Genomic DNA, 16,995 nt, shown 5'->3' with positions numbered 1-16,995 from the left:
AGTATTCCAACTGCCGTGAAGTAAGTTAAAGACGCTGTAATTGTCCACTTTCATGGGTATATAATAAACAAAAACACAACTGCATCTCCTGCTGCTTTAATACTCAGTCTCCTTTTCTTAAAGATGTGTTAATTTCTTCATTTCATGCATGCTTTGAAAAATGTGCCTATTTTCTGTGAAAGCCTCTTCGTTGCAAATGCAGAAAGTCCGTCGGAAAGTCCGGCTTATTCGTCTCTAGGACAGCATTACCCGAGTCACTCCCAGCTTGCATCTCAAAGAACATGACTTGATTTACCAAAATAAAACAAGGGACATCAGTTCCTGTATCATCTGATGGCATTGATCAGCGTTAAATGTTTACCGACGCACTTTATTGAAACTGATGCAACACTAGCCCGCATTTGAAACAGCCCAGCGGCAAAATGGCAAGACAAATAGAAGTTGGTTTGCCGCAAGATTCTGACAAACAAAAAATGTGATTTTTTTCCCTCCTGCTACCTACATGATGTTTCGTTTTCCTCTGAGATGATGTCAGATGATAATACCCATTATTGGCAGTCATGTACGTAGAATAAAATACTCGTGTTGAAAGCCATTAAAGTCTGAAACGTTGAACTTGACGGGTAATCCGGCAATTGCATTTGACAGGAAATTGATGAATGATTACACCTGTGTCGATCACGGTATCTGTTTCATCAGAGCAGTATGGACTGCCTAATAATGACAGATTACAGTCGTTTTAAATCTAGCATATACATCCCACGCATACACATCTTGCGCATACTTTGCATAAGGTTTATTGAGTAACGATAAACCCATTCATCGAGGCGATCGATATCCCTCAGGGAAATTAAACGGAGTTGGTCCAACAGTGCGGTGCAAGTATCTTCCATTATTTAGTTAGCATTTTAATGCAAGCACAAGCCTTCGCATGATAAGTAGGATTTATACGTTAAATACAACAATGTGTATGAGTTTGTGTAGTTACATTAATGAAGGTCTCTGTACTTGTCGCATCCTCACGCGCGGATGACGATATCAAGGTAACTACTCGCTTTCGTAAGTCTCTCACAACCCCGTGCCTGTCTTTAAGGGCAATTGTGTTTCTGTATTGTCCTTAATTGTTTACTTGTTTATGGGTCTTTTTGTCTGTTTTGCTCTACAATAAATGGCAGTGGTAACCCACCAATGAAGACGCTGTTCAGTTCTCATCAGCGGCGGCTTTGATCACACCGACTCGGAGGCAGTGCGGACAAGATGTTGATCGACGTTGTTCGAGTTTTCATTGACCGGCAACGCCAGCTGCGGGATGGAACGCATAGACGGTGTGCGAATGATTACCGAACTCCTTGTCCGCCCACTGGTCTCGCTGAAGTTGCGAAAACTCCGAGTCGCCCGGTAAAGCCCAAATTTGCGAGCTAGATGCTGGCGGAACGACGAACTCATTGAATACAGGATAATGGGGTTGATGCAGGACGCCAGATAGTACAGCACGATGCGCAGTCGGCCGAGAATGTACCAGGAGGGGCGAGAAAACACCACGAGGTTGAAGTCGAAGATGAGCCAGCTGAGATAGACGTACTGCGGCAGCCAACAGATGGTGAAGACCAGCGTGATGATGAAGAGATTGATCGACACGCGAAGTCTAGCCTTGTCGTCTGCATTGGCGCTCCTGCGCCGGTGAAGAATTGTCTTCTCGCTGAGCAGCTTCCGCGCGCACAACGCGTAGAAGAACGTCATCGAGAACACGGGCACCACGTAGAAGAACACGAGCTGGATGGTGTAGAAGATCTTGTAGGACAGTTTCTCGTACTTGAAGGTGCACGTGCTAACCATAGCGGGGCTCAACACTGCGTCGAAGAACACGAAACACGATATGGAGCACGTGATGACCCAGATTATAAGGCAGAGGACAACCGTTGCGCGCATGATGCTCAACCGTCGCACCAGAAAAGGCTTTACTATGGCAAAGTATCGCTCGATACTGACGGCAGTTAAGCTCATCGAAGAGACGCCAAATGAAGCGTGATAGAAAAAGTGGTTAAGCCGGCAGTAGTGGAACGTTGTGCGCATGTACGATGGTGCAATGACTGGCGGTGCCGTTATAACGATGAACAGAAAATCTCCCAGTGCCAAGTTGGCCAGGAGGATGTTCGGCGGTGTGCGTAACTCACGGACAGTCCCGACCAAGTAGAAGAGGGTACCGTTGGTAACCATCCCCATCACCACTTCCATGACGATAATCACGGTAAAGGCCAAAGGAGTCGGGGTCCGTTTCGGGATAAACTTGGGCAGGTCTGTCATATTGTCGTCGAAGTCGTTAAATTGTCATCGAAATCCATTGTTGGTGCAATGGCGTAGTGGTCCAGCAAAACCGATGATTGATTGAGGATGAACTCCATCTTGCCCTCCGAATTATGTCGCGTTCATTAATCACCCTCATGTATACCAGTACCTGTAGAAGAAGAGAAGGTAAAAGAAATGACGAGAATGAATGCCGAGTTTGTATCATGGGCCAATTTCCAGAGCACATACACCAAGTGGGGTCGTGTGAGTCTAGATCTCTCCATTAAAAATTAATGGAGGGGGAAGGCTGGCTAGGTTCGGATATATTTGAGAATCCCTGTAACGAATTGTGTACAGCTCTATCACTGATGTCTATGTAAGATACACACACAGCCGAAGAATCTCGACTGGAGTCGACCATTACTGATATTATAAAGCTTACGTGTCGATGCACATGTTCGCTGACCGGTGCTACTTGTGGTTTTTCGAATGTACCCTGATGAGCAGCGAATGAATCGGGTCACCCACGAATCTCCACGCCACCGGGTCATTAAAGGAAACCAAAACCCAAAGAGATGTGGATTGAGTGAAAGCAGCAACATTAGTAGAACACATCGGTGAAAGTTTGAGGAAAATCGGACAATCGATGCAAAAGTTATGGATTTTAAAATTTTGTTGTTGGAACCGTTGGATGAGGAGACTAATAGAGGTTATGGCGTAATGTGTGGAAGCAATATGAAGAAAACATAACGGGATCCAAAATTCTTTTTAATGAAAATTGCACATTCCATCAACTGATACTGACATGATGTTAAGGGTAGCAATACTTCCCCTGCTCTTTGAAAGCAGTTAGTCAAGTTCTCTCTTTCATTATGTCTAAAAAAGTGTCTTTTGTGGAATTCCCGTTACATTTTCTTTATGATATTGTTGTCCACAGATGACGTCATGACCTCTAGTACTCTCCTCATACAGCGGTTCCAACTCCAAAACTTTAAAAATTCATAATTTTTGCATCGATTGTTCAATTTTCCTCAAACTTTCACTGATGTTTTCTAATAATGTTGCTGCTTTCACTCAATCCACATTTCTCTTTGGGTTTTTGGTTTCCTTTAAGAATCGCTCTGCCCTCTCTTTGCCCTTTGTGAGAAGGCCATGGTAATGGAAAGGGCATCGTTTCACCTCGATGACGAGACGTTAAGTGCTGATCTTTTTCTACCCTGGTAATCGTGGTGAACTTCCACAAAATGTCATCGCCCACTTGTGCATTTAGACCATAGATGTTTCGGGCAATCGGACCAGCTTGTCGGTGACGAATGTGCTGTTGTCTTGAGCAACTAAACCTCCCTAATTCAAAACAATAACGAAAGGATAAATTGCGAGGATTTGGGATCAAAGTATGTTTTCATCATGATTTAAATGAACGATTGCTGGGTTCTAATGTTGCGTACTGTAGGTGAAACCAACTGGAGCTCAAGGCGACAGGACACGTGTACCTCTCATAGAAAGGGAGACATGGAAATAAGAATACTTATCATAAACATAATAATTTATATTCCATACATAGTTTACATGCTTAAATGTTTACACTGATAACATTTTTACATATCCATTCTCATTCCAGGCTAATTGCAGAAGACCACCTATGGTTTGAATAGTACTCACATCATATGCATGAAATGAAAAGAAGGGATTGTAGTCCACTATCACTGTCCAACAACTTTTGATTGTTAAGCTAAATTTTTAACGCGTCACGCGTCCTCTTCAGAGTGCCAATACAGTGGTGAGATATTGAAGATTAACGTTGGCCCTCTTACACTGTCTTAGGTCTTGCAGCTGATTGCTGTTGGAACGCGTTGAAAATTTAATGTAAACGCTGAATAATCGAAGCCACCAATCTTCGTCTGTTCATGTTATTTTCTTCATGGGCCGTGTTAAAATGACGCCATTAGCCACTGCAGGATCTTTATGATTCTTTAGTGTTTGACTAATATAGATGTCAAACCAGTGATTGTGAAAGAAAAATGCACGGACTCGTGAGGCAACGATGCTTGGTGACACGTTCGAAGCGACATCCTAAGCGATTCGTGTTTTCAACGTATCAGTATCTTCACGCTAAGACAACTTATACATGATACTTACATTGCAAATAATTGTGGCGATCTTTTCGCCAAGCAATGTGATTCAATGGCGAAGACATGCATTTTCCCAATTCTATGATATCAAGTCATTAATAGCTCCGTGGCTTTCACGGGTGGAGCATTACGTGGCAACGACACACGATGTTATCCATTCGAATGTACTGGGATGTTGATCAGATGAAGACATGAAGCTGTGAAAACGTAATGTGATGCTTAAATGCTTCAGGATGTCTCACACGTATTGTACATGCATCGACAATCGACCTCTAGCAGACGACAAAAAGGTGGGGGGACATTGATGAGGAGCACGTCCACCGGGGAGATGGAGGCGTAATGCTGATTGCTCGGAAACAAGCCGTTCATTTGTAAACATTTAGCTCTTATTATGTGGCCATTACATCGCCTTGCAAGCATTCGAGGGTACAGGGGGTAGGATGAGGGGAGGATTACAGCATGTCGCCAACGACTCGGACCAGTTTGCACATTCTTCCTCCATAGCAGGCCCTTAATGTTACACCCCTCGCCCTTCTATCGCCGGAGGGAGTTTAATCAGGTGCATCTTAATGCGGCTGGTAATTTGATCGTGCCCTCCATTAAGATTACCCCTCGACGCAGCGCGACCCGACACAATGGAGAGGGTAATCTCTCAAAATTCGCTTTGATTAGGGTAACACTTCATAACGCCATTATAACACCCACCTTGTACCCCCTAAGGTGAGCGACGACCTCTGGTTGAAAATAGGTGTGGTGATTATTGACAGGTCGTCTCAATATCTAGCCTTAACTCTATACCCCATGGCAAGCTAAAAGACTCTTTAAGTACAAAGTAAAGAAATGGGATGGGGTAGGCGGGGAGCAGAGTAAGGACATTGAATCAACTTGATGTTTCCGCGGTCAGTAAGAAGTGAAAACTTGTGCATCCGATTGCTATACGTTTTACTCATTTTGACCTAAACTGCTACAGTATCTGTGTAGTGACCATACTGATGGAGACGCTCCATCTCATGCTTATTTCATAACATTGTTTTCTTGTAGAGGGGAAATGATAATCAGTGGTTGGCTCCTCGAGCGTATTTTTGAGACATTTTCTCAGACAACAACGCCCTTTACAGTGTCTGAACGCACAAAGGGGAAACTGCACCCATTCGTTATCACCCAAGTCTTTGGTCAGTTAGGATGACTCAATCTTTTGATAAATAAACAAATGAAGAAGATATACGTGGTTGAGTAAACCACTTTATAAGGTGATAAGATCGTGTGTGGGAGTGAGTGTTTGAAATGCTAAATGCATATATATATATATATATATAATAAACATATGAGGAAAACATACGTGCTTGAGTAAACCACGTCAGAAGTTGATAAGGTCGTGTGTTGGAGTGAGTGTTTGACATGTTAAATGCTTATATATATATATATATATATATATATATATGTATATATATATATATATATATATATATATATATATATATATATAATCATGTTCATCGTTTTCATCTACCACAATCTATTCTCTATTTTTAAAGTTTTATTGGAATATGTGAGTCCGGCAGTGTTCATCTGGTGTCGTCTTGAAACCAGTCCAGCCGACCGATTGTTTGCTAAAGCAAAAAATATAGATGCCGCAAAGGAAATGTGGGGAAGAAGAAGAAGAGACACAAATTTAACGGCACGACGCTGAAAATCAGCAAATTTCCTTCCAAACCAACGGCCTTCCCCTTACATCAAGCATCAATATATTGAAACGCAAAGTAAACGGAGACGGCGAGACTGCCTATAATTTCTTCACGTGTCCACTTTCATTTGGATGTGTGGCAATTTAATAAAAGGAGATTCTAAAACTCCAGAAAAAAGGGCACACATAAGGACATCATGTGATTCTCTAGAATTATTCAATCTTGCTTTGATTCCACATTTGCTATATTAGCTAAGGGCAGAATACACAAGTAGAAACACTGTCTCTTGTTATTTTCTTGAGTGTATTTCGTGCCAACGAAATAGTAAAAAAGAAGAAATTATAAAATAGCAGAAAATTAGGTCAGAATCTCCTAAAGCTTCGCGAATCACATCAAGCGACTTTGACACGCTCGCACAAGTTAGTGTAGGTATCTTACCGTGGATGGTTGCCATGTTTCAACGCTTGAAATAATCCTGATTCAGAACATTCTTAATAGACTAATGGTTCATCGTAACTATACATGTGCTACTTTTGGTAAGACGCAGGACACGTTATCTTCTGACAATATTCTCCTAGACAGACAGACAGACAGACGACAAACTAAAGACTTGCCAATGCATTCTTTTGCCTCGCTGTGGAGCGTTTACAAAATGTTGGTTCAATAGCGATTTTGATGATAATAATGACAAAATGATAGTTATGATAATAATCCTGCCACGTAAGAGCTCCTCATAACTTTAGATAACAATGAATAGTTACATAAAAAGTACGTTTTAAGTCTATTAAAGAAATGCCACCGAAGGGGGAGTTCCTAATTTCTACTAGTAATCACTTTAAGTCCACAGTTTGGCGGCTGCACAGGCAAATGCTCGGTCTCCTAATAATATCTTTGATTTTTATGATAGGATCTAAAAGAAGAAGGGTATCTGTAGGCATGCACAGGGTAGGAGTGTGTTTGTGAGATTTAAGTATTCATGATTGTGCAGTATAACCAGGGGCTTGATCAATAAAATTGCCCTGAAAACAACCAGCAAGATCTTAGATGATACCAGTATTCCTTGGAGAAGATGAAGCCAGAGAGGGACTCTCAAATATAGGAGTGATCCGTAAGAGTATGGATCTACTGCAGATCAGCCCAGCGCAGGTGTTTTGGCTTCTTTAGGAAGTATGTGTGTTAGCTTTGCTGTAACAATTGTTATTACGACCAGCTTGACGGTGATGTCAATGACATTGTCAGATAATGGGCATGGGGGACGGGGGGGGGGGGGGGGACGAGGGAGGGGAGGTTGTAAGGAAATATCTCACTCCACCAACGGGAAGATGGGGTACTAGCCATGAATAAACACGAATGCAAATCTTTGTTCTGAACAAACTATATTGTGGAGTTGTTTTTTTTAAATCTTACCTCAGTTTTCCTACTTATTTGTGGACTACGAAGAAAAACATAGTGAGACATTGAATCAGATCTCGCTTTTTGTCGGGGTAGCTGGCAGAAAGGAGATTTACCGAAGAGTAATGAATATATGACTTGCTATATTTTGCTGAAAATGTTCAAGTTTCTGAAGGCAGAGTCTGTACATACTTTGTGCGTGAGAACAAAGGGTTTCTCTTCCTCCGTTTCAGCCCTTTGGTATGATGACTTTCCACGAGACAATTATGATTATTTCATTAGTCTACGTGATCACATCATACACACGAAACATGCCCCCCCCCCCCCGTTGTGCAAGCGTGATATACCACATAGTAAGACATCACGTTATTTCCCGGAAATGTCCATGGCAACCAATCAAATTGATTTATGAACGTAATTGAATGATTAGATTTAAGAAATTTCACTATCAAACTGCGATATCGAAAAAGCTTTTCCACACGAAAGTCAGACATTTTCTTACGAGCGTTGCATTTTCTCTACGCTTAGATTCCGTGTTAAGAGGTCGATATACTTTAATATTTAAAACTGTGATGTTTGATCATATGGAGTGAATGCCCATGGCCAATATGAAGAAAGGGGGGGGGGGCGTGTCTTCCACACCACACGTGCCTAGGCATTTAAATTAAACGGGACATAACATTGCCATCGATTGGAATATGATCATTTGGCCCAGGGCGGGAAGAAATGATGCCGAATTGAGGAAAGATAGATTTTCGTCCCGCTCCTATCCTTTCTAAGTCTCCAGGGCATTCAACGAGTCTTTCATCACAAATGGTTTTAATTTCCCCGTCACATTAAACCATGGTTTATGTCAACCCTTTCCTTTTTTATCATAGAAGTCTTTGTTTTACGGCTTTGCGGAGTTCTGCGCGCAGGGAATTTCCTGAAAAAACATGTTATTTTTCTTCGTGTATTCGTAGAAATCCAGTAACGCCGCACCCGGGAAAACAGGCTTTGAATGCGAAAGTGCAAAAACGTCGCCGTTTTTGTTTTTGTTTTTGTTGTTGTTTTGCTAAATATCAGCAAAACTCGAATATTCCTAGGGTATCGCTACCTGATTTATGAAGAAATGCATATCCCAGAATATAGCTATTTGCTCTCTCTCCGACTTCTGTGGAATGAAACTTGGGGATATTTTCTGTGGAAGATGTTTGTTATTCCGAAGGTTCGTTATTCCAATATACACCAATTCTACATTCCTAGATGTTCGTTAGTTCGATAGCGAAACAGGTTGATTAATCCGAACATTACGTTGTGGTGTTTATTAGTAGGACAAATTATATATTTCCTAAAATGAATAGGAAAACAAAATAGGGTTCATCATATCGAAGGTTCGTTAGTCCGAAAAAAAGAATCACCGTTTTGTCGAGTTCGGAATAATAATGAACTGAATAATGAACTGTAACCGACTTTTATTGGCCTTCGATTATCGTCTTCATGAAATTTGAAAAATGTACCTTCGAAATAAGAGTGTTAATCTTTGGAATATCAAACCCTCGAAACAAATGAATCGAATAATGAACTACTGTAACCGACTTTTATTGGCCTTGGGTTATCGTCTTTATTAAATCGTGATGACTTTTTAACGAATATAAAAATCGCTTTGCGCCCCACCCCCTCTCTAATGTGACATAAATACTACTTCAGATATTTTCTTTCATCTTATTTGTTTTCATTTTTCTTCTTCTTCTTCTTCTTCTTCTTCTTCTTTTTTTTTTTTTTTGGGGGGGGGGGGTTCTACACTGTCCTCAGCGACGAGTTTGTTACTGCGTAGCATGGTGCGCCACGCGCCGCCACGCTGATATGGGGCCCTTTAACCCATATTTCTAGAAATCTGATTTTTAATGGGTTACCTCCCTCTCTCCTAAAAAAAAAATGCCAAAAATGAAGATTCTAGAATTCTGCCGAACTCTATTGACACCTTGAGCTGTTTTCTCACCCCTATTACGTTACATCAGCGTCCGCAACACAGTATCTTCTGTGCTATTTACGCTTACTTAATGGCTGCTACGCTGCGGTATATCCCCTACTTCCAAAAATCGTTTAGTTTAATCACATGTTTAGTGAAACTGCGACCCACTTAATTACCCGTTAGATGTTATTAGCCTAACTACGCTGTGATCGGTTTGTTGCTCGTGTTAGATTTGGAATGATGTTCAAGACAAATATGAATTCCGTGCGATATGAAATGTGCATTGTGAAATATTTTTAGGGTGCAATTTTTCTTGTTTTTCATTGTTTATTTGTGTTATTTCTAATCGCGATTCGTGTGTGGAGTGCTGCTTCCCGTTTCGAGAAACCGGACCGGGCACGACATGATAAGCCAGTTCAGGGTTCCACTTAGCGTATGAGGTGAAAAAGGTCATTTGTACCAACAGGCGTGTTGGTATTTAAATCCACTGAAATAAGCATCTGTGATGTACTGAGTATACATTCAAATAGATTATAACAATGCTTGCCAGCACTTCATCCTGAGAGCATAAGTGGTATTTGCCAATATCATTAGAAAAGGATAGTTAATGCATTCAATGCAAAATAATGAAATGGATGCTTTCCGTTGTGTTAAGACGGATCTTTCGGTCACCCTGGTCGAGCGAGTTAATCCTTTGTTTGAGCGTGACTGATGAATTCTATAAATTGTTTCGTCGGGCAAGCCTATGCATGATGTTTTATAAGCGAGTGACGTGCCTCCAACCAATAAAGGTCATTTGTACCCATGTGCATATCAACTAACTCCGAACTGGCTTATTGCGAACCTGTGAAAATTTTTTGTGTAGTGTTTGCGTCAGTTAACAAGTCAACTCATCCTGTGTGCGTGCACTTTTGTGAGCCTACTTCTTTGAAGGTGTGCGTGTGTGTATTTATCTCTCAACTTCTCAACATGGCTACACCCGATTTCCAAGTAATTGGACGTAAATATAAAATCCCATTCTCCCCGCCCCCTCCCTCTTCGCAGATGCAATCAAAATTTCTCGCACGCCAAGTAAAGCTTGTCGTTATATTCGTTGGCAAAATTATAGTAAACTCAAGTTAGACTTGCTTATCAGTCTGGGATTACCTATGGATATGACTATCGATGGGGGTATTTGCACAAAACAGGGACCTTCTCCAATTTCTCAATCACGCGCCGACGAATGTTTAATTCCAGGGACTTTTGGAAGTTTGTGTCAAGCTCAACCGTGCTTGCACGCTAGTGTCACAACGGTTGCTGTTTAGGACGTTGATGGGGTAAGCCTTTGGTCAGAGAGAAAATAGTCATGATTATACCCCTCCATTTTGAAATCAAGAGCCCCGTGAAAGATATAAAGGAGAAATACGACAAAGAGAGGGTCTAACCGCATAGATTTTAAGGGATTACAGTTGACGCCGTTGTAACTTATGGCGGGCACCTGCATAAGATAATGACGTCAAAATACATCTCAATTAATGGGAACATGTAAAGTCCAAATCTTGTGTGTGTGTGTGTGTGTGTGCTTTTTTTGTGCGTGTGCCAGTGGTATTTCCAGATATTGACATAATTATCTCTTTGGGCGCACGCCTTAAAAATGAAATAAAATGGTAGATGCATTCATATAGAGAAAGCAAGAAAGAAGTCGATGTCAAATAGTAATAACATTACTGAAATTTTGCTACTTTCTCCAACTTCTCCATGGTGACATTTGGCAACTATGTGGTGTTTCTGGAAAATGGCATTAGTATTCAAAACTAATAGTCAAAGAGACGTAATCATGTTTTGGAATTCTATTGGGTAATAACTCTGCATAATTATGATTATCACCTCTCTAAACTGGCAACCCCAAATTTCACTGCATATCCTACAACGCAGAAAATGTTAGATGGAATAGATAAACTTCATAAAGAAACATATCGGAACAAATTACAAACTATAGCAACTGCTTGTGATAAAACAGACAACACCGCTACCTGTTCGTGCGCTCTCGTGCTCTATCGGTATCGATCAGCATTGCGTTAGGCACGTCAGATGAACGACTTGTGGACATTAAATTCGTTTAGAATATGCTGTGTATTCGTTGGCAGTTCGTTAGCCATTTGTTACACTTACATTTTTTATACGTTGCGCATTCGTTTTAGCCAAGACCCAGATGGGCTGGATGTATTTGGACGAACGGCAGACGAGTAAAAAACGAAAACCGAGCGTGCAAAACAGCGAATGTTCAAATCATACAGAGTGTATTGATTGATTCGTTATCATCCGCTCAAAGCTTCAAACATGTCCAAAATAAAACATAAAAAACTCGGCTCCAGCGTATCTCTGCGAATCCCTACGAATAGAATATAAGCACAGCGAACATCAAGCATGTTATGAACGATTAGCAACGGATGCGAACGTATCTTCAAATTTTCGAATTCCGATAGGCATTCGTTGACTCGATATGCTCTAGTGTGAAGCGGCCTCAAGGGAGAAACTTGAAATCTTATTGTCTAAAATATGTTGCACTTGTAAACTATACCTTTCAGCAATCAAAAGGCTCTTGCAATTCTGTCACGAAATAAACCATCATAATAAATGAAGAGCTTGCTTCCAAAAGGCGCTAAATCCATAATTTTTCAATGGATTTAGCGCCTTTTGGTTGCAAGCTCTTCAAATATGAACAGCAAAGGGCTCGAATTGTTTTCTTTTTGTTTATTCAAGTCCTCGTCACAGAGTGGTAACGTTGAACAGTAAAACCAGAGTCTCCTACATAAAGTAGCCTATACAGCTACAGCACCAAACCCCAAATACGTGCTTTGGGACTAGATGGGGTAATATAAAATCATTATCTTTTCGTTCGATACCGTGGTTCAATAACTTAATCACTGAAGTCTAAATCTTTTTCCGCAAGAAAAAAAAAACAGTGATTAAGTGTTAAATTCCATAATAAACATATGAGTGCCTTCAATCACATTATAAGATCAATTTTCTAAAAGCAACTACACGCCACAAGTCCTGAAAGGCTCATTTTCTCTTCATTCTCATTTAGTGTTCTTCACTGTCCCCCTTGTTAGGCCTGGTGGAAAATGTTAATCGCATCAATAGACTCCACATTAATGGCAACAAACTAGATTTCTTAATGCAATTTGTCAATAATCTATGGTCTCTGTGGACGTCAAGCAAGAGTTCGTTATCAAAGTTATATCGCAGCGAGTCTATCCTGATTGCATGTTTTCTCAAACAACACTTGAATATTGACCCCAAAAATGCGCCATCCCGAAACACCAAGGGGTATTTCTTTGTATCAGTGTGCAAGGATACAAATTTTGCATGAGAATAAATCTAGAATGACGTGATGTGCTTTCTTTCATGCAGCCGACCTCGATAGTCGACCCAGATTTTTTTTCCTCGCTGTGAAAATAGCATAAATATGTAAGTAGGTACAAGATAATTGACGAAAGATGGATTTCCATTGCGAAGAAGAGAAGACGAAAAAAGAAGAAAGAGAGGAAGAAGAATGAGAAGGAGAAAAATAGACGAAGGAGGAGAAGGCGACAAATAAGGGAAAATAGAAAACGAGGAGGAAGAAGAAAAGGTGAAACGAAGCAGATAACACCCTCACGGTTTTGTATCAGTCAATTAAACAGCGTTGACACGGTGTCCATTCAATATCTCACCACTGTATTGGCACTCTGAAGAAGACGCGTGACGCGTTAAAAATTTGGCGTAGCAATCAAAAGTTGCGGAACAGTGATAGTGGACTACAATCCCTTCTTTTCATTTCATGCATATGATGTGTGTACTATTCAAGCTATAGGTGGTCTTCTGCAATTAGCCTGGAATGAGCATGGATATGTAAAAATGTTATCAGTTTAAACATTTCATGTAAATATATGTATGGAATATAAATTATTATGTTTATGATAAGTATTCTTATTTCCATGTCTCCCTTCCTATGAGAGGTACACGTGTCCTGTCGCCTTGAGCTCCAGTTGGTTTCACCTAGAGTACGCAACATTAGAATCAGCAATCGTCCATTCAAAACACTGTAAATTATGTCGACCATAACCGGGGAGTTCCAAAAGAGGAAGAAAAGAAGATTCATTGTGTTATGGAATGAGTCAGGTGCATTGCTACGTCAGTGCATAAATCAACTATTGTTATAGGCAAATTGAACCCGCCAAGTTATAGCTGAAACAAACATTCCCATGAAAATAGCACTAAAGCGAATGGGTCTTTTATTGTGTCTGATGTTCTGTGCACATAATGATCTCTTACGAACATCACCAAGTATTTGACTTATCCTTACAGCGTGTTTCTACAGAACCCAAATTCCGGGTCTATCGGATTCTATCTGATAGCAGAGCCTGTGGAAACACACCAGTATCGGAATTTTCAGATTCCGATAGCCACAAAATATCCAATTATCTTAACCGTCTCCTGAGGCAGTTCTTTCCGGGTTAGTTCCTCGTTTCAGCGCTGTGGAAACATGCCGGGTTCAATAATTCGATACAGCTGATGTGAGGTCGCGGCTATAGACGTTGCCAGAGTTGGCATAATTTTAGACGTTTCAGCAACTAGCATTAATCTAAGTATAATTTGGCTGTTTTTAGCATAAATCTAGAATAATTTCTACAGAAATGAAATCTCCAGGCGTTTTTTGTAGGCCTAGGTGACTGTGGTACTCCCTTTTGGTTAGTGTTAGTTTGTGTTCTGATTTTTGGACGAAATTGACGATAAAAAGTTGTGAAGACGTGTTATTTGTGTTTTTGTTTTTGTTTTGGCGATTGAGAGCCACAGTTCAGTTGGGAGCATAGAAGTTGAGGACCTCTTTTTCACTGTGCTTGTTAGCTTATCGGGCACCACAAATTGTAGCAAGAAATGGGAGGACAATTGGGCACCACAATGCGAACGGGCATCACGATGTTCAGTTCAGTTCAGTTCAGTTCAGTTTTTATTTCTGCATTTCAAAATCAATACAAATCAACAAATCAACAAAATACTTACATAGTCATTTACACAGCTAATATTCGTAACGTTTGGATCTTACATACATTTTCTTTTCTTTTTTTCAAGAACGAATATCATATATGAAAGGAAGCAATAGGAAATGATAAAAATGAAATGCAGGGGACCATCATCATAAGCTAAGCTTGACGAGGATGATGGCCCCAGGTAAAGAGATACATAAAGAAAATCTTGCCACTCACTGAGTGGGGGGTAATTGTGCAATGGGCTCAACGAAGAGATACATAAAGAAAATCTTGCCACTCACTGAGTGGGAAGTAATTGTGCGAAGGGCGTGCGGTGCAGTGCGGTGTGCATTGTGTTGGGATGAATCTTGGTTTGTACGTTGAGTGTTATTTTGTGTATCAGTGTGATGAGGTGAATGTTACTTCAGTTATGGCCGTGAACTCATTGTTTAGGTTGTTTGTTGACCAGGTGGTATGAATATTTATGTGTCAGAAGTATACTGGATTATGAGGGTGTTTTTTAGTTCTCGTTTGAAAATGTTCAACGACGTACGTTGTTTTAAATTAGGGGGTAAAGAATTCCAAATATCTGGTCCATTGTGCTTTAATGATTTTTGAGCTAAAATGATTCTGGGGTTTTCGAGATGGTAATCGGACGACTGACGTGTTGGATATGAATGAACGGTGAAATTTGGAGTGAAGAAGCCATCAAAAATTTTTGGAAGACAATTAAATGTATATTTATACATAAAAACAGCAGTTTGAAAGGTGTGAAGATCCTCAATTTTCAATGTTTTTAGTTGACGAAATAGGGGATTGGATGGGGATAAGTAACGGGAATTGGTAATCAAACGTACAGCACGTTTTTGGAGAGTAAAAATTGGATTAATTTTAGTTGAGCCACAGTTTCCCCAAGCGATATTGCAGTATGTGATATGTGGTAAGATCAATGCATTGTATAGAATAGTCAGGGAATTTTGAGAAATGAAGTTTTTCAGTCGATATAAATGTGATTGGGAACCATTTAATAATGCGATTGGGCACCACAATTCAATTTTATTCTTATTGTCTTTTTTGCTTGTCAGCCGATCGGGCACCATAGTTTGTAGCAAAAAGAAATGTGAGGACCTTTTTTTTTGATTGATTGATTTATTTTTTGGCTTGCTTGTCAGCTGATGAGGTACCACAATCGGTGGACTTGATGTGACATAATTTCATGGCAATTTAGAATAACTTTAGGCCTCTTCAAGCACAATCCCGTGTTTTTCGCTGGTCACACTGTATGAACTGGGAGTATTATTTGAAGGCAATCACCAGTAGCATGATTGTGCCTCATGAGACAGTTTCAAACTAGACTGCAAAAACACCATCCACAGCACAATTGAATGCATCGATCGGTAAATCCGTTCTACTCTAGCCGTCATGATAAATATTTATTTAAGGCCTACCCACAACGCACTAAGCCAACTTTCCTGACATCCTGCCACAACTTCATACAGGCGTAGAATCGGATTCTAACCGATTCTACGCTTTCTGTGGAAACACGCCGTTAGTTCACCGAGAACTTCATCCAGCAACTCTCGTCACGACACTCACTGCATGTCACTACTGCTGTGAAATCATTGTTTCTGGCGCTCCACGAGTTCTCCATTCTACGAATGTTTCTTCTGCTTCAACCTACACTGAAAATAATTCCTCCACTTTTGATGAAATTAGCGGAGTCATCCCACGACGCTGACATCCGCGGGTCACACAGGCCAGGAGTTAACGACATTGAAAAAAAAGGGTCCATCAGTCATACAGCCCTTGAACCTTGATGAGATAATCCCTGAAGCAGCTCTTTCCGAACTAAACTGGGATGGGATGTACTGTGACAGTAGGTGATGGTGCAGTTGTAGCATATTTACAATAAAAATAGTGATGTGCACACTGAAAATTCTGTAAGATTTACAGCAACATGGAACCCACAGGAGGTTTCAGCCCTCTGATGACAGGAAGGGCAGCCCACGAGTGATGCAGCGCTCATGAGTTCGACACTTTGCAAATAAGGTCCTTGAGTCTGACACTAGGCAAACAAAGCTATCGAGTTCGACACTAAGGAAAAAAAAAAGGGGGGGGGGGCTGAGTCCGACACTGGGTGAAAACGGTCCACGAGACCGACAGTACATCATGGGGCTTTGTGTGTCGGTACGTGGGCCTCGTTTGCCTAGTGTCGGTACGTGGGCCTCGTTTGCCTAGTGTCGAACTCGTGGGCATTGTTTGCCTCGTGTCGACTCATGGGCCTTATTTGGATAGTGTCGAACTCATTGGCTGAATAGCTCGTGAGCTGTATGATTCGTGGGCTGTATAACTCGTGAGCTGTATGATTCATGGGTGTCGATATCGTGACATGCCACCAAATCAACTGCCACCGCATTCCGTCACATCTTTGTCATTTATTTTTTTCTCCAAGTTTCTGAAGCTATCAAAATTCATAATCATTATCACTTGAACGTTGACAATAATGTCATTATTTGGTTTCAGATGAAATAAACAGTCAATGCCGGAGGAAA

The 16,995-nt window shown here is 40.8% G+C and overlaps 1 protein-coding gene across 1 annotated transcript in view; it reads right to left on the bottom strand.

Moving 5' to 3' along the window:
- Positions 1 to 1,227: 1,227 nt before the first annotated feature.
- LOC139729378 (neuromedin-U receptor 2-like) overlaps positions 1,228 to 16,995 on the bottom strand; it is a 31,863-nt gene continuing 16,095 nt past the window's right edge. The window contains exon 2 of the mRNA XM_071640305.1: positions 1,228 to 2,324. Within this exon, the coding sequence (XP_071496406.1) occupies positions 1,228 to 2,324 (1,097 nt within the window). The remainder of the gene's footprint in view (positions 2,325 to 16,995) is intronic.

The sequence above is a fragment of the Diadema antillarum genome, unplaced genomic scaffold (assembly GCF_040938485.1).
Source record: "Diadema antillarum isolate AM-2024a unplaced genomic scaffold, OU_Dant_1.0 seq00000235_RagTag, whole genome shotgun sequence".
NCBI lineage: Eukaryota > Metazoa > Echinodermata > Echinoidea > Diadematoida > Diadematidae > Diadema > Diadema antillarum.
This window is presented reverse-complemented; position numbering and strand designations above follow the sequence as displayed.